This window comes from Alosa pseudoharengus, unplaced genomic scaffold (genome assembly GCF_046254945.1).
Source record: "Alosa pseudoharengus isolate Yale_2024_CS ecotype anadromous, Long Island Sound unplaced genomic scaffold, YU_APseudo_1.1 YU_APseudo_1.1_scf_9, whole genome shotgun sequence".
Taxonomy (NCBI): Eukaryota; Metazoa; Chordata; class Actinopteri; order Clupeiformes; family Clupeidae; genus Alosa; species Alosa pseudoharengus.
Window position 1 is genome coordinate 18,711,773 of NW_027468881.1, and position 23,162 is coordinate 18,734,934.

General features: G+C 41.7%; 2 protein-coding genes and 1 pseudogene across 2 annotated transcripts in view; all 3 read left to right on the top strand.

Moving 5' to 3' along the window:
• Positions 1 to 23,162, top strand: part of LOC143115010 (carboxylesterase 5A-like) — a 95,957-nt gene that overhangs the window by 13,300 nt on the left and 59,495 nt on the right. The window lies entirely within an intron of this gene.
• LOC143114402 (taste receptor type 1 member 1-like) lies at positions 1,616 to 12,055 on the top strand. Its single transcript, XM_076275984.1, has 8 exons — positions 1,616 to 1,782; positions 1,865 to 2,002; positions 2,766 to 4,950; positions 5,211 to 5,508; positions 8,347 to 9,072; positions 9,527 to 9,739; positions 9,934 to 10,054; positions 10,660 to 12,055. Exons 3-8 carry the CDS (start codon positions 4,766 to 4,768, stop codon positions 11,589 to 11,591), a joined length of 2,475 nt encoding a protein of 824 aa, XP_076132099.1. The 5' UTR covers positions 1,616 to 1,782; positions 1,865 to 2,002; positions 2,766 to 4,765; the 3' UTR covers positions 11,592 to 12,055.
• On the top strand, positions 17,151 to 20,033 carry LOC143114899 (taste receptor type 1 member 1-like; annotated as a pseudogene).

Sequence of the window (23,162 nt, forward strand, 5' to 3'; positions counted from 1 at the left end):
TTCTGCTACAAATAAATCAGACATTAAAGTGCAGTATTTTTGTACACTGGCTACTCCCTCATTCATTCAATTGAATACCCGATAGTGGGGAACACTGGGTTTCCATATTGATCTATTAACTTTGACCCCTAGTGGTGGTGCTAGTGTGGTTAGGTTACATGAGTGCACAAAGTGCCATTTAGAATTTTAAAAAGCAGGCATGCGTCAGTGTGTTTTATTATGTTTTTTTTATACTTATCAAGAATATTGCAGTGATGATAAGATTTGGGTTTTCTGCCTAATACCTTGAGAGCTTGCTTGTAAAGTGAGAGAATAGGCTTCGTGTTGAACTTTTTGCCTGGGTCCAGCTCGTCATGCAGTATGTACGATGGGGGATGATCATGGCATTTATGTACAGTTTTGCTACTGTTGTTTTCAGACAGTTTCTTATATATCTGAAATTTGGCAGAAATAGCCTACACTCAAATGTTTTGAAAGAAAATGCTACCCATGTATTTATACCGCCACAGAGAGAAATTTAGGCACAATCTAGAGCAGGGCCATTATGTGTACCAGTGGTCACCCTGGTGATGTTACCTTCCCAAAGTGTGGTGAGGGACTCCTTCACCTGATGGGACACATTTGTAAAGAGATAGAAAGTGAGAACTTCAAACTCAATTTGCTTATTGTTGCTCAGTTGAGTAGTGTTTGAGGCCAAGAGCTGAGAAATTGATGGTGTAAGACACAATAAAAAAACCTGTATTGTGGATTCCTTTATGTTGCTATATGTTAATCACTGTTACATTGAAGAAGATTGATGGACTGAATAGTTCAGGCCATGAGACAGCCATGGCAATGTTACACTGAGATAGATAACAAGTGCTGGCCAAGTGGTATTAGTGTTTGCTGTGTGATCTGCAGATCCCAGTCCTGTGGTGTCGGTGAGGAATGGGACTATTCGGGGTGCCTCCTATGTTTATACTTATACTTATATTTACCATTTCTGCTGTAAGTGCATGTTGTGTGTGATGTCTGTATGCTACTGAGACCCCCTGAATTTCCCCTTGGGGATCTATAAAGTATCTATCTATCTATCTATCTATCTATCTATCTATCTGTCTATCTTTTACTGTTTTTGAGAAACCCTGAACTGCTATCCAAGTGCTCTCTTTCTTCACTTTCTCTTAATTATCTCTCCTATTGACGTCCTCTACAGAACTTCACTAGGGTCACTACTAAAGCTCAGGTGCAAGCAAATCATTTTCTCCTCTCTTTTCTAGAGCAGCATTTTTACTACCTGTTCCTCAAGGAACTAGGATGCAGGATACAGTTATTGTTCTCTGTCCCAAAATGTACCCCTGGATATTTTGTTTTTCCTGTCTTAGTACTGTTTTACTTTTGTTCTTGTTTTCCTCTCTAACTCCACAAACCTAACTTTTGGACACATGTGAAATGCCCCCTTCTCATGGTGAGAAAGAAATCTACAACCAATTAATGATGACAAGAACTTGATATGGCTACAATTAAGAAAACTCTAATGAATTAAAAATATTCATACTGCATCTACATCATATGGAGGCGTTAACACATGTCAAAATAAACTCATGAATGAAGATCATGTGTTGTTGATGCTGTTTTGTTTTCTGCTGTTTTGTTTTCAGCCCATGGAGGCCAAGGACCTAGTTGTGGATGAATACTTTAAGGATGCACACACACCACAGGAAATGCGGGATCAATTCACTGAAATAGTGGGGGACTACTGGATGGTGGTTCCAGTTATTAAAGAGGCTAGATATTACCTAGGTACGTCAAAATTTGCATTACACACACTTTCCATAGTTTACCCCCTATCGGTCATCCCAAATTCTGTTTCTCTCTCTAACAGATGCAGGGGTATCAGTGTACATGTATGAGTTTCAGGCCTACGAGTACACCAGACCCAGCTTTGTGAGGGCTGACCACTCGGACGAGCTCATGTTCATCTTTGGCGCCTGCTTCTGGGATGGACACATCAAAGTCACAGGTGTGCGTTTTTGATTAATATAGCCTCACAAGTGTGGTCCGCCAAAAACTACTACACCTACATGAACACACACACACACACACACACACACACACACACACACACACACACACAACAAAGTTGGGCACTTCAGCTGTTTTTGTAGAAGTCTCTAAAGTAAACAGGGATGTTTCAACATTCTGCCTTGATGTCCCTCTGAAAAAGGTTTTGGTAGCCTTTCAACATACTCACCCAGAGTATTTGCCAGAAAGGGCAGATCTTTTTTCTATTCTAAGTTTGTTTTATCATTTTATCATTTTTCTGTGAGTGTGTTTGTGTGTATGGCGGGAGGTTTGTTAGTGGAGGAAGGTTAAACTTCTGGAGTTACTCATATTTTGTATTTTAAATACTTAATTTGGAATACATGTATTCAGTTACTTCCCAACACTGCCTTTTATATCCCATTAGGTACCCTCAATGTAGTTATTTTTTTATAAAATATATGTTTATGGTTTGTTTTATTTCAATTACATTTTCTATTGTTTATTGCTTATTTAGTTAGTTAGTTATTCACTCATCCAGGAGGTGATTTGTTTATCACAGGGGCGATAGAAACATGACATTGGGCTTGGAGGAGTGGCAAAGCGCTATATACCGTAAATGTAGTCCATTTATCATTTATTTTCTTTAATTTCTTATTATTTCACTTGTTAGTTGTATGTTTTGTCTCATTCTCTCCATCACAATTAGTTTACTATGTTTTTTTTTTGTTTTGGTCTTCCAGGAAAGATCACAGAGGAGGAAAACAGGCTGTGCAAAACTATGATGGCTTACTGGGCTAACTTCATGCGCACAGGGTGAGTTGCCTGGCGTGTGTACTTGCGTGTGTGCGTGCCTGTGTGTGTGTGTGTGTGTGTGTGTGTGTGTCTGTGTGTGTGTGTGTGATTATTGTTTGCTTTATTACGCACACAAGCGCACATACAGCTCAGACAGCTCAAAACAATAAAGCCACAACACAAATGCAAGTCATAACACGAATGCAAAAGCCACAACACGAATGCAAACATCACAACACAAACGCGTATTATTAAAATTAGTGAACCGGAGTGGGTGTGCCAATCTATATTTCATGTAAGCACACAACACCCTCTGGTGATGACACATCTTAGTTCTGTTAAAAAATGGTGGAAATGCAGGCTGGTTCACAAGATAGCACGGAGGTTCTAAGAATTCTGAACGGAGCTGGTTCAAGAACCAGTTTTCTGTTGGTCGGAAAACGCCATGGGTGGAAATTTCATCACCAGCAGTCCACATGGACTGTGCAGCACCAATATTTTGTGTCTGTACACACAAAAATCAGTGCAAGATACCACCCAGTTAACAATCTAGGCTCAAATATAATCCAGTACAAAGTCCTCACATCATCAAAGTTCACATACATTACAGTACATCCACACAAGTCCACACATTTCCGACGACAATGTCCAAACCTGAGTACATATACATTTAAAATTCACATGATTATACATATCCATGTTCACATATATCACTTCCAAGGTTCACATTCTCAACAATGTTCAAATTCAAGACATGTCCTTTTTAGTAAGGATTGTTCATCTTGGGCATTGTGTGGTTTTTCCATGAAACATGGAAATGCCCATAAAGAACCATTGTGGGCTGTTCACAAAGGGCCCATAATCAGTCCTAAAAGGAGAATGTGTGGTTCCCCTGGTACCTGTGATGTGAGACTCTTTTCCAGTGCTTCAGCCCATTTGTGACTCTAGCTGTGACACCATCTAGAATCCATGCTGGTCCACCATGGTCTTCACTGCTGACTGGACTTATATGTAGGGCAATATGGGGAACTTGCAGAATATAACACTGGATCAACTCAGGAGGCTTACTTAAGCTAATGACCAAATGTTACAGACCTACTGCAGCAGAGATGCGTTGATCTTGGATGTTTGTTGATCTTCTTTTCAACATGACCCTCATCATAACATCAGCCTCGGGTCTTGAATTCTGAAATCCTCGCTAACTCACCCTGCTCCTAACATCACTTGGCACTTAAAGCTGCAGTTGGCAAGTCTACAACTCTCATGCCCCTCCCCCATTACCACCGAGTACCCTCTCATCAAGTTTGTGCTCGTCAGTCTGTGATTGACAGTCAGATCTCACACAGCCCTGCTCTGATTGGACCTGAAGAACTGGGAGCTGTGGATTTTTGCAAAACAAATAACAGGCTCTAGGTGGAGGTAGAAGTGCAGTTTTTCTTTCTAAAACCAGTTGATTTATGTTGTTCTGTCGGAGCATAGTGTCGGTTTCAGTGAATATGATAAAAAAAAAATGTTGCCAACTGCAGCTTTAAGTGGGATGCAAACATTATTGGCATAGTCAGCAAACTGTGTAGACTGTTGGCCAAAGTTGTGTGTCCATACATACTTAATTGTGGGCAATGCCTTGTGCTGGTGAGTCTGCAACAGCAGGAAAAAGTATACTTTGAAGGTCTTGTATGCATATCCACGTATGCATTGGATAAATCAGTGTCCACAGAAGTGTACTAATACTTCCTGCCTTAGTCTCCTTGCTGATGACTGATGAAGTATGCAAAGGCTTTCTCTGACTGGTGGAGGAGTTTTAGGAGTGAGGTGTTTTAATGAGCCATTAAACAAATGAATGCAAATAGATATAGGTGAAAGCCAGACACACATGAAGCTTAGCCTATAAGTAACTCTTACAGGGAGTCCATAAGCCTTTAGTCAGCAGCTCTTCAGTGAAGAGACAATGCAGAGGACGATCTTCTCCATCTTTCTCTTCTCTTTCTCCAACCCTCATCTCTTGGAGCATTTCTGCGAGGCATCTGAGTTCAACCTTGATGGGGACTACCTGATCGGAGGCCTCTTCCCCGTTCACTACACACCAGACCCAGGTCAGACAAGACGGCCTGAAGCTGTGACAAGCTGCCTCGAGTGAGTATGAAGGATATACAGATTAAATGTGAAGTGTAATTTGACCACAAAAAAAGATTAAATGTGAAATGTGACACTTAGAATGGAGGTCATCTTAGAGTATAGCCTTGATTCTCCCGGCTCTAAACCTTCACCTAGAATACAAGTTATTGTAGATATTTTAATATAAAAACATTAGCATAAAACATAATTCGTCTGTGTCAACCTTCTGGCATGTGGAAAATTAATGTTACAAAAATACTTTTTCCTATTCTTAACAGAAAACCCATATACTTGCGAGGCTATCGAGGGCTTCAGGTGATGAGGTTTGCTATTGAGGAGATCAACAACTCCAGCACCCTCCTGCCTAACATAACCCTTGGTTACCATATCATTGATCACTGCACTGATACTCACAATTTCCCGGACATCCTCCATTTATTTTCTGCTAACGGCTCTGCGAAAGTCATGCAGATTTTTAACCACTACCACTCTCAAGTTATCAGCTTCATTGGTGCCTTCAGTAGCACTGAAACTATAACTCTGGCTCCAATGTTCATGACGGACCTGATTCCAATGGTAAATCATTTTTTTAATTTTTAAAGTCATGCTTTCTGCCAAAACTGTGGAATATTTTAAGATATTACACTTTGGCTGTTTTCTTATGTGATAATTGTGGTGAGTGCTAATTCCCAGTGGTTTCTTATTCTTCTTGTAAAGCCCATCCTGAATTGCATTGCATCACTTAATGGAAACACCAGACATTCCATAGAAAATAGAGTTGCCCTCTTCTGCTGAATGTTTTAATTAGGGCTGTCAATCGATCGAATCAAAAAAAAATTAATTACATACTCTGTGATTAATTAATCTAAATTAATCACATATATGATTTTTGCTGTGAAAGTATTTTAAATATTTAAATTCAAATGAATAATCAGCATTAGTGACATTAAAGCAACACCAAAGAGTTTTTTTGTACCTTAAAATAATGTTTCCAAAATCGTTTCAGTGGTTCATCAACTCGAAACAGGGTGAACGGCAATTCTGCATTCGCTTCGCGGCCCTCTATCGGCTATAACCGCACTATGTAAGTTTGCCAGATCGGGTAGCGGATTTGTAGTTTGATGGAATGAGACATAAGAAACTACAAATTTGACTTGCATCTGATGTCGCAATACATCGTACTTTTATAAGTCATGCAAAATATTCTACCTTGTCTGTGGACATCGTTATTTGCAAAGTCGGTGCTGGATAAACAAATAGCGTGCGTGTGACAGGGAAAGTTCTTTTTAATAATGGCCATTATAATCTATGATATGACCTAATATGCTGAGGAAATAAATTCAAAAGTGCTTCGGGAAGAAGTTTTTTTTTATCACATACAAGGTATTTCAGGCCACAGATATAACCTAGGGGACACAATGAAAATAAAGTATCACTCCCCTCAATGACAACACTACAGTATTTCTTTGCAATGATGTGCGACTTTAGTTGATGAACTCTGGTGATATACAAATTCTTTGCTGCAGACATTGCAGAGGACTTTATTTTAATCAACACTTTATTTTTATCAACACCATCAAGCCGTTTTGAAAAGTAAATGTTCCAATCAATGATCTAGGCAGCACATTTTCTTTTCTCTCCTTCATTTTACAGTCTAATGGTTACTGACTACAACGGCTCGGGGTCAAAGGTCATACGGAATCGAATTAATCTGCGTTATTTTTAATCAGTTATTTTTTTCTCAAATTAATTAATTGAAATTAATCAGTTATTTTGACAGCCCTAGTTTTAATATTTAATATTTCATGACAGATTGAAGCAGTATGCCTACTGTCAGGATCTGGTTAAGTTTGTGCCACCCTGGTGGCCATTTTGTGTATTGTCCTGTGTTTGTTTTTGCCTGTTCCCCATGTGCTTTGTGTTCCCTGCCTGTCACCTGTCTTTGTCTCCGCCCCATCTCCTTATTTGGTCTGTGCTTCCTGTCTTGTTTGTTTTCCCTCCATTTCTGCCTCCTCACCTGTTCCCTGTTATTGTCTCGTTGGTTTCGTCCAGTCCTCTGTCTTTCTGTTAATTGGTATGTGTATTTCTACCCTCCTGTTTCTCTGTTCCCTGTCGGATCGTCTCTTTGTCTAGTCAAAGTCCCGTATGTAAGTAAGAGTCTTGTAAAGTGTAAAGTTTGCGTTAAGAATTAAATGTTTTGTCTGTAATTCTGCCTGGTGGAGTCTTGCACTTGGGTCCTCCTGCACACCCCTGACAGCCTACATGTAGGTCTATTTTTTTTCTTGCCATGCTCCAAAGCGAATGTGCAAATGTGACCCATATAATGTGCGATTCAACGTGACTCATATAATTGAGTATGTAGTATCATGTTTGGCTCAATCTTGAGCAAAATAACAGCCTGCTCAAGCCTATAACCATGTTTTCCTGAATTTAATTGTTTGGAACAGCAGAAGAAATGTTACACTCTATGTAGACTGATTCAGATGTGCAGCAACGTTGACATTTTAAAGACTATTGTAGTCTCATTTGACACATTCCATTTAAAGGTATGCTCAACACTGCTATTAAAAGTACACTATGCAAGATTTTCACCTTAATATAACCTTTACGAAGCCAATTTGATGGTAAACAAACTTGTAATAGGCGAATCGTTCACCTAGCATAGCTATACAGCAGACGTAGTGAGTCGCTACCATGGAGGTATTATAATATATAGGCCTATAACTGGAGAGTGACTAAGTCCCACCCCATTCATTTCAATGGCCCATGCTAGGCTAGCTACTTCAGTCAAAAAAGTTTGAAATTGACCCACATGGGGTTAAGTCATTTAAAGGCCGTCAGACGAATCAAGCAAGTGATGTCAATTCTGGATCAGCATGAAAAAACTGGTGCCGGAAGTTGCAACCATGTAACGCCATGTTTTCAAAAATGTCGGCAGCCAAATGCCATGCTAATTGGCTGAAGCTAACCCCCCAAATCCTGACCCCCTGGTCGCTACCAAGCAAACCAGCCATGCAACTTCAAGAACAGTGGCTCGACAAATACCGCGAGAATCGTGAAACAGCTCTTTGGAGAGTTTTTTTGCATGTTAATCCTTCACCTCCACAACAAAAGCATTTTGGGCCCTAAAGTGTTTCCCTAAACTGTGAACTACTGAAATTGTAGCTAAGGTTGCCGTCACACTAGTTCCGTTTAACTGGACTGAACCAGAGTGCAATTACTCCCCCCTAGCCCTGCCCTAGCTGTTCTCTCTTCACATTACATTTTTGTTTGTGCAACCAGGTCCGTGTATGTCAGTTTTGTAGAGTGCATTATCAAAATTAACCGAAACAGGTTTCCAAACAAACTTGAGTGCAAATCAAAGGGTCTTGTGTGAATGTGCCCTAAAGCCTAGTCTTTTTATTTTCCTTGAAGGTCAGTTATGGAGCCAGCAGTTCTACTCTCAGTGATAAACTGGTGTATCCATCCTTCATAAGGACCACGCCTAGCAATAAAAATCAGATTGAACTCATCATTCACATCATCAAGCATTTCGGTTGGAACTGGGTGGCGTTCATTGGCTCCAAATCTGAATACAGTGAGAATGGCTTTCAGGTGTTTTTTGAAATGATTAAAAACACAGGCATCTGCCTGGGTTACCAAGAGCGACTCGACGACAAAACAGAGTTGAACACAACATTTCATAGAATAGACACACTCCAGATTAATGTCATCATCCTTTTCATTGAGGAACTCTTTGCTGAGAAAATTATCACCTCCTCAGAACAACTAAATGTTCACAATAAAGTCTGGATTGCTAGTGATTCCTGGTCCATGAGCAACCACTTGCTCAAACTCCAGGGAATAAAAACAATCGGCACTATTATTGGTGTGACACCAACAGTTGTGCCTCTACCTGGCTTTAATGAGTTCATTTACCAGTCACAACACAGAGCTGATTTTGTCCATAGCGCTGAAGACTTCTGCAACCAGGCCTGTGATAACTGTTCCTCAGTCAGCCCAGAGGATGTCATCAATGAAAACCCCACCTACAATTTCCCCGTTTATTCTGCTGTGTACACCATTGCGATGGCTTTACACAACGTTCTACAGTGCAATCACTCAGGATGCAACTACAGTTGCACAGTCTACCCCTACATGGTGAGAAGCATCATGTTCTATGTGTCTTTTAACGTTACATCTGTTCACCAATTCAGAACAAATTAGGATACTGTGTAAAATACAAAAACAGAATGTGATAATCTGCCAAAAAGGACATAGACAACATATCAAATGTTGAAAGTGACAAATTTTATTTCATGGAAAATATAAGCTCATTTTGAATTTGATGTCTGCAACACATCTCAAAAAAGTTAGAGTAATGATAGACAAAAGAAGGAGGAACTAATAACTATTAACTGGCACCATGATTGGGTATAAAACAGCATCCCAGAGAAGCAGTGTCTCTCAGAAGTAAATGCAGAGGCAAAAAGTGAGGCGCAAAAAGTCCGAAAAACCTTTCTTTTCCCCTCCTCTTCTCTGTCTGACCCATCATAACTTGCTCTACTTGAGTAAAGTTAAGCTGAATTTTTTACTTTGTTTGCCTTCATTCTAGCTTCTACAGGAAATCAAACACTTGCAGTTCCACCTGAATAAGTTTTTCATATCTTTTGACAAGAATTTGGACCCACCTGCACGTTACTCTATTGTGTTCTGGGACACCAGTAATCACTCTGTAAAGATTAAGCAGATTGGCACATACAGCAACTATCCTGTGTCAAATCTGACTATTTTCGACACACATCTACATTGGCATGACAGTGGACTGGTGAGTTTAGTCCTGCGTTTAGAACATCCATTTTTTCACTGCAAAGTGCATTGTATAATCTACAACTGTATTGTTTGCTAGAGTCCATTATGTAATCTTTAGGCAGTATGTACAATCACACATGTTGGCTGCGCAGAAAAGATGTTCAGCATGTACAGGATCATGTTTAACAGTGCAACGAATGTGCTTTGAAGGTGCCATTCTCCAACTGCTCTGCTGAGTGTAAGCCAGGACATGTGCGGCAGAAGAATGGTCTTCATCAGTGCTGTTTCATTTGTGTGGAATGCCCCAGTAACAAATATGCCAACCATACAGGTAGAGCAAAAATCACCTACTCAAATATAAAAGAGGCAGATGATAAATTATTTGCACACATGTAAATACCCCCACATGCTAATTGTACCCAGTGGGATGTGGCTATTCACACCTGGGTGTATATATAGCATGGCATAGCAGACACGCACCCAGGTATCCATAGCCAACAATGCTATTTACACCCATGTAACGGTAGCCAGCTGGTATGTAGCTGTTCAGTGTGCACGTTGTGTAAACCTCCCTCCCGAAGAGTTGTACTAGTGACAGAGCTCGCATCCTTGGCTTCTGGCTGAATTACCAGCACACTCGACTCCCAATCTGAGGTGCTGCTGTTTTTGGGCTCAAGTCCTGGAGAGTGCAGGGCTCAGCTGCGCGTTCAACACAACACAGGTTACGCCGGACACGCAGATATACATACTACAGTGCATATTTCTGCATACTATGTATGTACAAATCTATCAGTCAATTTAACTGTTATATTGAGTTTTTGACTTTGGTGGGATCAATGAAGTTAGGCCTACATCTTATACTCATTCACAGTTGGTCTGTTTAGAAAGTGCACTTAGTTTCTGTTTTCTGACTCTGGTTCCTGTTTCTTCTTCTAGCTGACCTCTACTCCTGTCTGAAGTGTGACCAGTATGAGTGGTCCGAGGCTGGAAGCACATCATGCCAGAAACGTTCTGTGGAATACCTCCGTTTCTCTGATGGCTACTCCATTGTCCTCATGGTCTTTGCATCCTCCTTCATGCTCCTGTGTCTGGGGGTGGCCGTGCTGTTTGCCATGCACCGCTCCACGCCTGTAGTGCGGTCAGCAGGGGGCAGTATGTGCTTCCTGATGCTGGGCTGCCTCGCCACTTCCGCCACCAGTGCCTTCTTCTACTTCAGCGAGCTGTCAACCTTCAGCTGCATAACTAGAGTCTTAGTATTTGTCTTCTTCTACACCGTATGCTTGTCCTGCCTTTTTGTCCGCTCCTTCCAGATCATCTGCATCTTCAAGATGGCCGCCCACCTGCCCAAAGCGCACGCTTGGTGGGTAAAGTACAACGGCCAGTGGTTGGTGGTGGCTGCCCTCTCTCTTCTCCAGCTCCTGCTCTGTACCGTCTGGGTGGCCACCAGTCCCCCTTCGCCAAAAGAGGACACATCATTCAAAGACCAGATTGTCCTGCAATGTAATATCAATGATATAGTCATCGCATACGTCCCTGTCAGTTTGATGTTGATCCTCAGCGGTCTCTGTTTCTGCTTCTCATACATGGGAACAGACCTGCCCAAGAACTACAATGAGGCCAAAGCCATCACTTTCAGCATGTTGCTGTTTTGTCTGAGCTGGGCCATCTTCGTCACAGCTGACCTGATGTCCCACACCAAGTATGTGCAGGTGGTGAAGATCGTGGTTGAGCTGAGCTGTTTGTATGGCATTATGTTCAGTTACTTCATCCCAAAGTCCTTCATCATTGTCTTTCAGCCTGCAAAGAACACACAGGAGTATTTCCAAGCCAGCATTCAGAGTTACACACAAACTATAAGTAGAATGTAGGTAATTCAATTGCTGCATATTTTATAATGGTGAAATGGCTTCTTTGAAATTGTTAGTGGTTATTGTACGGAGTAGTATCTGTCAAATATTCTAGCAGATCTTTTACTTGTTACTCAAGTCTGATGACTATTAACAGTTTTACTCCTTGCACTATTGCAGGAAGATCTAACATCATAAAGCCTGTAGGAAAAAACAAAGCAAAGCAAACATAGAGCTAGCTAAAATGTTAGACATAATGCAACAACTTCTCATCTCATTTATGGTCATATCAAGTTATTACATTTTTACTAGACCACTTACTGTACAAGTCCAAAGGTTTCTTGTTTCCAGCTAGTTTAGGTTCTTTTTTCAACATGAACTGAACACAGTAGCCTAGCATTTTTCCTTACCTTGAGACAAATCTAGTTTGCTATGGTCAAAATGTAGTATGCCTTCTCTGATATAAATAAATATATGTAAATCTCCTACTGTGATCTATGTGCATGTCACAACATTGATAGGGGTAAGTATTATGATTAGAATAGCTCAAATTAAATTGCTTTATTGAACCGCTTATTCTTTAGTCATGAATTTTGAGATGAAAAAACAACTATGCATGCAGCAATACACACTCAAAAACCTATGCATATAAAGAATGGAAGAATTGGCCATGGCGCGACTGGCTGGGGTACCTGCACCATATGCCGGCAACCCGGGTTCGATTCCCGCCATGTGGTCCTTTCCGGATCCCACCCAGACTCTCTCTTCTCCTTTCTTACCTTGTAACATCCACATTGTCTGTCGAACTTATGCTAACCGTTTTGCTAGCTTGTAGCTTACCTTTTGCTTACCTTTAGCTTGTTCCACAGTTTGAAATAGCATAATGCACAACTTCTCCACCAGAGGGGGGAATCCTGCCAAGTTTCCCTTTAAGGCCCTATCGTGCACTCAAGCGCAATTTACTTTGTACACTGGCACTTTTGTCTTTCCTATTTTGCATTCAGCGAATGAGTAATGCAGCTACTTCAGACCACCCCATTTTAGATGTGCGTAAGGCGCAACAGTCATTTATCCTGCCAGTAAAATAGTAACAGCGGCCAAGATCTGCCCACAAAGCTACTTGTGCTTTGCATTTGATACTTGCGTTTCAGATCATTAAAATAGCTAACCTGACTCCGCCAGATGGATTGCTTGGCATTTGCTTCGCATTTGCTCCGCATATCCATCTGGGAACTTTCCGTTGGAGAACGTTTGGGAAGGGGTGAAAAATATTGGTTAGCTGATTGGATAAACCATCTGTCTATCACCACCTATGTTGGTGATAGACGGTCCAAATCAACCAATCAGATAAACGAAGCGTTCTTCTAATGTCATCTTTTAACATACAAGTTAGGTAAGTAGCTAATGTTAACGTTTTTTTTTTTTTTTTAAGTATATTTTTTGGGCTTTTTGCCTTTATTATGACAGGACAGTGAAGACAGACAGGAAGTGAATGGGAGAGAGAGATGGGGTGGGATCGGGACATGACCGCAGGTCGGACTCTAACCTGGGTCCCCGTGGGCACTCGGACCCGTATATGGTACAGATGCTGTAGCCTGCTGCACCACAGCGCCCCCCAATGTTAATGTTTTTAAACTTACTATTTTATGTGACATGAACCTCATCAACGAAAATCCCCACCAAGTTTTTATGGTAGGCTACATGTCTGAAGAAAGCATATTCCTTCTCGTTAAGTAACTAAGATTCGGTGCTACCAAACACTAACTTGAATTGGCCGTGGATGATGTCTCTGTCCTTCATTCCTCCCAGCTACATTGCAGAGACTCCTAGCTTCCCCAGGAATACTCAAATATTCGGATAAAACTTCAGCGATAGCTATGCTCATCTCATCCGTGGAAGTCGCGTCACACCTAAACCCACCACAAAACCAACACTGATTGGACGTTCGTTTGGCGAACTGCTCCAAATTTTCTCTATCAGAGAGATGACAGACTGTAGCCTGGCCTCGGCCTGCCTACGTACTTCCGCTCGATTGCTTTTCCCTACAGTACTCCGTCTGGAATAGGTTGATTCGCCCTCGTTTACTTCAGTAGTTGGGCAGCCGACCAACCAGCGAACAGAGGGCGTCCCTGAGAGCGATTACTTTACCCAGGCATGATGTTTCAATTACTACGTCCCCGCCCCCGAAGCAGACCGTTTGGAATATATCAACATAGGGAGCGAAAATGAAATCTTTGATCAAATGTGAATAAAAGGCGCAAATAAGGTTGGTGTGAGTTAATTTAGCTCTTGTTTAGCCTATTAACAAGAGTGTCACGAACAAAGTCACAGTCGAGTAGGATGTTATATCGTCAGCTAAACTTTAGTCATAGATTTTGTCACTTGAAATAGACTACGAACGTACCCAAGTCAAACTTTAGTTTAGTAGCCTAGGCTACATGGTCTCGTCAAAATCGTTATTTTTCAAACACTAAGAAGGCTTGACATAACATGAAACTTTGATCGAAGCATCATCAGTGTCTCTACATGAACTCGAGCATTGAGAACATTGTTCGTGTACACATAGTTTACTAAAAAGAAAGATTTTGGAAAACTCCTTGCAAGATGGCAAGATGGCAGCGAGCAGAAAAAACAAGTGATTTTGTTCAAAACCTTTCTTTTAGTAAACTCTGTGTACACCAACAATGTTCTCAATGCTCGAGTTCATGTGTAGACACTGATGATACTTCGATCAAAGTTTCATGTTGTGTCGAGCCTTCGTAGTGTTTGAAAAATAGAGATTTTGACGCAATTGTATCAAAAAAGTGTTTATACCGGATCTGTGTTTGCATATTTAATATGTTTCATACACGTGTTTCAACACTGCATTTCGGTCATTGCTTTTACCTTACCATTACCTTACGCATGCCAGTTATGTATCCACCAGCTGCCTGCCTGCAGCCTACTTCCAAAACTCCAAAGCTGCTTGCTGTCAGATTTGGTTCCGAGGGCACAAGTTCAGTGTATCAACAACACTCAATAACAGTTTATGTGATGTGTTAATCAATTAAATTCCCAACAATTTCACAACAGCTAGTTCTGGAGTAGGCCATTCAACTAGCCCGCTTGCTTACGACGAGACTCAGGCTGCGCAGTCGGCACCCGCTTCCTTATTTGGGTTTTGGGTTGCCAGGTTTTAGCCTATGACAAAACGGTTGAAATTGAAACTAAGTGATCGTGTATGTGTAGGGTGTATTTCATACACAATCTGGCAACCTGAATAGACTAATGATTTTAAAATGAAGTTTGATGGCCATGCAAATTACGGGAGTTTTCCGGGAGAAATAACAAAACGGGAGGGTGCTGGGAGATGACCTTGAAATACGGGGAAAACCCAGGAAAAACGGGAGTGTTGACAGGTATGCTGCACGCGGACCACTTGGGATAGCTTGCGGACCACCAGTGGTCCCCGGACCACACAGGGGCGTAGCCAGGATTATTTTATAGGGGGGGCCAGCTGGGTCCAGACTTTTTATTAGGGTGGCACTTGGGAATCAAAACTACTATTTGAAAACTACTCAAAAAGTTTTGAAGATTACAGTGTCGGCTACCCAGTCTAGGCTACCCAGATCTGTCACCAATTCATATTAATACTTGCATTGATTTAATTTGATTTGATTTTTAAATAACACAAAGACAAAAAGCATATATACCATTCTTATTTTTAAATGTAGCCTATCACTGTCAGCTGGACATGACTTTCATCTATGTGTAGGGCAGACTGTCCTGAATCTGGCAATATAAGAACCATGGTGGAGGGGGGGTTGGGGGCTGAGCAATTTACAGACATGTGGTGTGAGCCTTACAGAAATAAATGGCATTTTTTTATTAAGTAATGAAAAATAACCTTTCTGCGCTGTACACTCATGATGATTCTGAAACAACTTTTTACTACATTGTCATGAACAAAGTGAAGACAAAAAGGTGTTTCTTTGTCGAAGAAATTGGGATGCAATGTGAGTCTCAAATTGAATGCCATGCAGGAATTTGCTAGGATCTCAAAACCGTTTTATGAACATGCTTTGCCATAGAGAAACACATGATAGCGTTGGATTATGATCATGCTTTGCCACCACAACACACAAAAACGTGGGGTAAGTCAAACTATATGAAGTTATTACTTTGATGTCATTTCGTCTGTTTTATAACCCAGAAGGATGTACTTGGTATCAAATGATAGCTCTGTGTCTCCTCTTTCAACTGACATGCGTGGCATATCTATCCGATCACGGGGTCGTGAGTAGGGCCTAATTCAAACGAGAGTAATGGGTGTGCAGTGTTGTTTTTTGTACATGATGTTATTTTGCAGTCACGTCTGTTTTTATAGCCCAGAAGCATCAATATACTTGGTACCAATAGATAGCCCTGTGTCTCCTCTTTCTTCTGATATGCTTGCCATATCTATGCGATCACGGGTTCGCGAGTAATTCAAACGAGAGTAATGGGTGCGCAGGTGAACTGTAAATATGAATCAATTTGATTTAATTTCATGATTATTTTTTATTTTCATACTTGATCGCACAGACAATTGTTTAGTCTCGTTGGAAAGCCCCACTTCTGCTCTGTCACACAATTAAGGTTTCATCTCGCTGCGATGAACAGTTCCGGAGCAATGTAACAAAGAATTCAGGCAAAGCAGCCTGCCTCTGCCTGACCAGCTATGGCAAGAACCACCATCAGTCAGCAAATTCTGTTTTTATAAAGTAGCCTAGGCTAGGCCCTATTAGCCTACTTTTATTGGAGCCATCCGGAGATATGTGCCTAATATGCTTACATTTCACCCGAATTTGTACTTGGAATTTTATCGAAATATTTTTGTAACAGCGTTACCGCGGGCATCCGATTATTTTTTATCAGCCCCACACTTCAATGTCAGAGCCTACCTAACAAGGACAGCCCAACGCAGCTCACTTGGCTATGATTCGTGACACATTCTAACATCTTATTAGCATTAATGTTCCAACTCATCATTAACTCACCTGTTGTTACTGAGGTTAAGTAGTAGTCTAGGCTACTGTCAAGTGTTTATAACAGATGACTCGAATTGTCCCGCTGCTGCTGCTGCACTATAGGCCTACTCACGATTTGATCAGAACCATAGGCTACACTTCCTGACTGGGCCAATGGTCGTAGATAGAGTGCAGTAATTGATTCAGTCCCTGCTTTGCAAAGTGTTGGCAAAGTGCCGTCAAAAACGGCAGCAATTTTTAATTTTCACTGAACGGAGCTGGGGGGGCCAGCAGGGTGGCCAAGCTTTGACCAGTGGTGGCCGTGGCCCCCCCTGGCCACCACGTAGCTCCGCCCCTGGGACCACACTTTGAGAAACCCTGATCTACAGAATCAAATGGGATGTCTGGCTTTGATATGTCTGACATAGTCACTTTGAGTGTGAGGCATGAGGACAAAATGAGTCAGGGAGCTCTTTTCTAATGCAAGGGTGACTGATGATGCCATTAAGTGAAAATCTTATCTAGCTGATCAGGGTACATGAAAATCCCCCCAAAAAGAGGGCCCAGATTTCCCCGATTAAGTGGTCTCTTAATGCGTTACACTCTGTCTAGGGTAAAGGCATAGATATTAGAAAACTAGATAGCGCATTGGGCTCCAGAATGTACGTAAATAGCGACGCCATCTTGGTGGGGGCAGCAATCACTGGAGGCCAATGGAGGAGCATGTGACTCAAAACAAATGTTGCCCATAGACAATAAAAGTGCTGCCCCACCAATATGGCGGCCGCGTTTACGATGCCACCTAATAGAACTCGACAGTCAATGTGGTATCTAGCTTTCTAATATCTATGGGTTCACTGGCCTGTTCTTCTTCAGTGAGTTTTTTTTTGCAGTTTGCAAACGGAGTGCATTACCACCACCATCTGCTGGACTGAGGTGTAAGGGCAAGTGTACCCTTTAGCCTCGTAATGGCCGCTGGGTGAATAAGGCAAATAGGTACTAAATTGACATATCGCTCTTATTTTCCTGCACAGGTCAGTTACACAGCGAAAAGCTCCGCCCTCTGTGACAAACGGGTGTATCCTTCCTTTGTGAGGATGATACCAAGTAACACACATCAGATTGAACTCATTCACATCATAAAACATTTTAACTGGAACTGGGTGGCATTCATTGGCTCCAAATCTGCTTACAGTCGAGATGGCTTACCTTGCAACTTTTTAATAAACTGATTCATAACACAGGCATCACTTTAGCTTACCATGAGCTACTGTCTGCCATGTCACAATTAAACACAACATTTAAAAATATAGATACACTTAAGATCAATGCCATTGTCCTTTTCATTGAGCCACATTTTGGTGAGAGTATCCTCTCCTCAGCTATAGGACTCAATTTCCACAATAAAGTCTGGATCACCAGTGATGCCTGGTCTATGAACCAGTTGTCCAAACTTGGGTACAATTGGCACCTGGTGTGACACCAACAGTTGTGCCTCTACCTGGCTTTAATGAGTTCATTTACCAGTCACAACACAGAGCTGATTCTGTCCATAGCGCTGAAGACTTCTGCAACCAGGCCTGTGATAACTGTTCCTCAGTCAGCCCAGAGGATGTCATCAATGAAAACCCCACCTACTCTTTCCCCATTTATTCTGCTGTGTACACCATGGCGATGGCTTTACACAATGCTCTACAGTGCAACCACGCAGGATGCAACAAGACACGCACAGTCTATCCTTACATGGTAAGGACTACAGATGCCCAGTGATATCATTATCTGTATCTATATTTGGATCAACAAAAATCAGTTTGGACTGGGAAATAAAAGAAAAACAGTTTTACAAATCAAACATTGATTCACATTGGAAAACTGTTAGGAGTATGCTACATTATCATCACTGCCTAAATTATCTGTCTTTCTTTCTTTCTTTCAAAGACACCTCAGATTTATTTTTGAGATCACATTCCTTTGGTTAATTAAATAAATGACAAACTGAAAGAGTGAAAAAACATTCTTCTTACAGTAATTATGGGTTCAGGTCATAAACATGGTTATGCAATTAGGCCTAAGGACCCTCATGTTCGGATATATTTTGTTTATATTACTTTGCATTTGCTTCCATTCAGTTTTGTGTCCTTTCATTCTAGCACCTTGAAGAGATAAAACGTTTGCAGTTCCTCTTGATTTGAAGGTGCCATTCTCCAACTGCTCTGCTGAGTGTAAGCCAGGATATGTTCGGCAGCAGGAAGGCCAACATCAATGCTGTTTCACTTGTGTGGAATGCCCCAGTAACCAGTATGCCAACCACACAGGTAGAGAGCAACATCACCCACTCCAAAAATCCTGTAAAATCCTTGTGTGGATCTGCTGTAGGTGACCATGGGTTCTCCCCAACCCTTCAACCCCTATTTAGGCTATGTCTTGTTTTGTTTGGTCACAGTAACAGCATTTACAGCACCAGTTTAACAGCAGTACACCTGAAAGGAAAGGATTAAATAAACCTAGTTTAAAATTGTTCCCCCTCTCTCTTTCACATTTAGCTGACCTGTACTCATGTCTGAAGTGTGACAAGTATGAGTGGTCCGAGGTGGGAAGCACGTCATGCCAGACACGTTCCATGGAATACCTCCGTTTCTCTGATGGCTACTCCATTGTCCTCATGGTCTTTGTATCCTCCTTCATGCTCCTGTGTCTGGGGGTGGCCGTGCTGTTTGCCATGCACCGCTCCACGCCTGCAGTGCGGTCAGCAGGGGGCAGTATGTGCTTCCTGATGCTGGGCTACCTCGCCGCTTCCGCCACCAGAGTCTTCTTCTACTTTGACAAGCCAACATCTACCAACTGCATGGTCAGGAACATAGTATATGCCTTTTTCTACACTGTGTGCCAGTCCTGCCTTTTTGTCCGCTCCTTCCAGATCATCTGCATCTTCAAGATGGCCGCCCACCTGCCGAAAGCGCACGCATGGCGGATGAAGTACAACGGCCAGTGGTTGGTGGTGGCTGCCCTCTCTCTCCTCCAGCTCCTGTCCTGTACCGTCTGGATGGCCACCAGTCCCCCTTTACCAGTGGAAAAATACTCATTCAAATATCAGGTTGTCCTGCTCTGTCTTGTAAGTGATATGACCACAGCTTGCCTTTGTAATGGACTAATGTGGATCCTCAGTGGTCTTTGTTTCTGGTTCTCCTACATGGGAACAGACCTGCCCAAGAACTACAATGAGGCCAAAGCCATCACTTTCGGCATGGTGTTGTTTTGTCTAAGCTGGGCTGCTTACATCACAGCCTATGTGTTATCCCACAGCAAATACATACAGGTGGTGAAGATTGTGGTTGAGCTGAGCTGTTTGTATGGAATCCTGTTTTGTTACTTCATCCCAAAGTCCTTCATTATTGTCTTTCAGCCTCAAAAGAACACACAGGAGTATTTCCAAAACGCAATTCAGAGTTACACAAAAACCATTAGCAGAATGTAATTTGTTCATGGCTGAGTCATGCAGTTAATTATACAAATAGTAAACTGTGTAAAGAAAGTAGTTTGTTTCATTTTATTAATAGTATTGGTACTTTTATCATTATTTAATTTACTGTATTTTTACTCTCTCTTTTTAATTGTTCCGTTTAGTTTATTTAACTGACTTTTTCCATCTTTCTACAGCACTTTGTGCTATGTTGGTAAAAAGCTATAGGCCTATACATTAACTTATTATTATCATTGTTGTTATTTGTTATTATTATTATTACTATTATTTGTACTTTTACTTTATTCTTACTATTATTTATACTTATTCTACTATTATACTTTTGACAGGTGTATAACAGAACCATTAGCTTCATGTTCTGTATTATCAAACACTGGCTTTTCCACTTGTTTAAAGCTCTGTTCATGGTTTACATTTTAATACACAGTACTGTTTATATCAAGAACTGAGGGGAAGTAGGCTTCATCTTCAATCTTCACTTGGCAGAGGTGATGCAAACACACTTCTTTAGCATGTTTTGTTTGTTATGCTCTGTGTCCCAGTTTAAATAAATGCATTGTTGATCATATCTAGATGGCTATAAAATTGTGATTCTTCCAGTAGACGGAGTGAGTGAATGATTTGACTGAAACAAATAAAGCGGTCTTAAATATTTTTGCATGATATGAAAGAGTGGAAACCAAACAAGTGGTTGATTGCTGTTGGACAAGTGCAATTTGCAAACAGGAAAGATGATGTCAAGGTATATTTCAAGCACCCAAATTGATCTGCTGGTCAGACCCAAACCATCACACATCCTTCCACGACATGTAATGTGTGGTCTCGTAGACGTAATTGTGTGGCTTCTATGATTAAACATCAATACAGTGAGGTTGACTGTAGAAATGATGTAACTACTGATTTTATTAAACTGACATCATATTGATGATTCAACATTAAATACATTTATATTTAATTTATACTTATTTTAGTAGTTCAACCAGGGGTCCTTCTATCCAGACTGTAAAATATCCTCTGTTTTTTTTATGCAGACATAGGCCTGCCTAGATCCAGAGTTGTCCCTTGCATTATGTTCTTTGAACAGTTCCTGATTGATAGCTCTTCCAAACTTGTATCATTCAGCATTAATTGTAACTTTCTAGCACCAATGCACCCCATACCATCACGGATGCTGGCTTTTGAACTGTGCACTGATAGAAAGTTAAATGGTCCCTCTCCTATTTAGCACAGTGGATGTGGAGTGAGTCCATGATTTCCAAAATGAATATCAAATTTTAATTGGTCTGATCCCAGGACAGTTTTCCTCCTTACCTTCCCCTCCATTTAAGATGAGCTCGGTCCATGTGAGGACGGTGCCATGTCTGGATCATGGTTATGCTTTCTTCTTTTTGTTTGTTCTGAGTTTTAACCAGCATTTGTGGATGGAGTTTGCCTGATGTAGCCATACCCAAAATTCTATTCAGAATTTGAGTCTGGAACTGAAGCATTGGGACGTGATTATGGGGTGTGTTTCTACCGATACAGGGGAAAAATGCCTCTGCACACAATTGGATAGACCTAACCAATCAGAGCAACGAAATAGCCTACTGTGAATCTTGCAGAGAACGGTCAGAACATCCTTCCTCTTGACAAATGCCTTAATCGCTGTTTCCTGTTCTCTTTTTTTAAGTTATTGCTCCATCAATATCTTGTACAACAGACACGATAGTGACAGAAACGTGCAGCTTCTCTAGCGACAAGCTTTTTGCTGCAAACTAATGTGACTGAAGCACGCTCAGGTCACGTGAATGAATAGGCACCATTGCTTATCTGTCCATCATTGTATAAAGCCTGCCCGGATGATTTAATTGGTCCTAACGATTAGCAAGTTTTCATAAAGGCTTCTCAATGGAGCAAGTCCAGACCGAATTTCCCGACCTCAAAATCTGTGGGCAGGGTTAAATTCGGGCTGGCTTCCAGGCTAGGGTGGAGTAGCAAAATGTGTTTGTAGAGGTGTTTTCGTGAGGTCTCCAAACCTATTCTCAGTCTCAATTGAGATTTGAGAGGTGGTCTGGTGTCCCCATCTTTGCTTCTGACAGACTGCCTCTCTGGGATGCTCGTCTTATACCCAATCATGTTGCCAATTAACCAAAGTAGTGGTGAAATGTTCCTTCTTGTGTTTTCCTGCCTTTAGTTTCACCAGTCGCGTTGCTTGGCACCAAATTCAAAATAAGCTCTTTTTTTTTTCTCTCTCAACCAGGAATTTCATGACGGCCATGTCCGTCGTTGCCCCTTGCGTTGGCCGTGATGCCCCTTTGAAAATCAGAGGTTTACAGGCCACTGTGGCCTTGGTGTAGCATGGTGTTACCATCCTACGTACCTCCGGCCAAAATGATTTTGATTTCAGCCTTGCACGTAGTCTGGCCCAACCCACAGTATGCGGTTCGCGTACGACCGCGCCAATCAGCGAACAGTTGAATGATGACGCGGAACTTGCCTGCCGAGTTGCTTGTAGTCCAGCGAAGCTTGTAGTTCAACAGCATAGCAACAATGGCGACGGAGGAAGAGACGCTAGAAGCTATCCGCGAAGTTGTCTCAACTCTCGAGGGCATCACGCAATTAAAGCAGGAACAAGAGGCTTGTCTTTTCAATTTTATAAATGGCAAGAACGTCTTATAACTCTCCTTCCAACTGGCTTTGGGAAAAGTTTGATTTATCAGATGGTGATAGCTAAACCTAAACGCACAAGACGTACTACATGCATCACTACTTATCATGTTTTCAAATAAACGTTTGCTGCTCGTTATTCTCCCCCCTACTCTCAAATTACCTTAACAAAATCAATGCGGCATAGGCCTGAATGGAATGTTAGCTACTAGCTACCCTACCGAGCGGGGCTCAAGGCGAGGCGGTGTGTCTTGACGTGAGCTAGCCGGTTACCGAGCAGAGCTCAAGGCAAGGCTGCTGTGATTATGCTTGACTGGGACTAGCGGTAACCGAACTGGGCTCAAGGTAAACCGCTCCGTGTTTGTGTTTGACAGAAGCTAGCCTGAGGCCGAGCTGGGCTCCAGGCGAGGCTACCGTGCTTGTGGACAGTAACGTTAGCCAGTCACCGAGCATGGCCGAACAACTGTTAGTTTAACT

Excerpts from the sequence above, each read along its gene's own strand:
- LOC143114402 (XM_076275984.1), top strand. The coding sequence starts at position 4,766 with ATGCAGAGGACGATCTTCTCCATCTTTCTCTTCTCTTTCTCCAACCCT. Across the intron at positions 5,509-8,346 it reads TGACGGACCTGATTCCAATG|GTCAGTTATGGAGCCAGCAG; the intron begins GTAAATCATTTT and ends TTTTCCTTGAAG. Across the intron at positions 10,055-10,659 it reads CAAATATGCCAACCATACAG|CTGACCTCTACTCCTGTCTG; the intron begins GTAGAGCAAAAA and ends TTCTTCTTCTAG.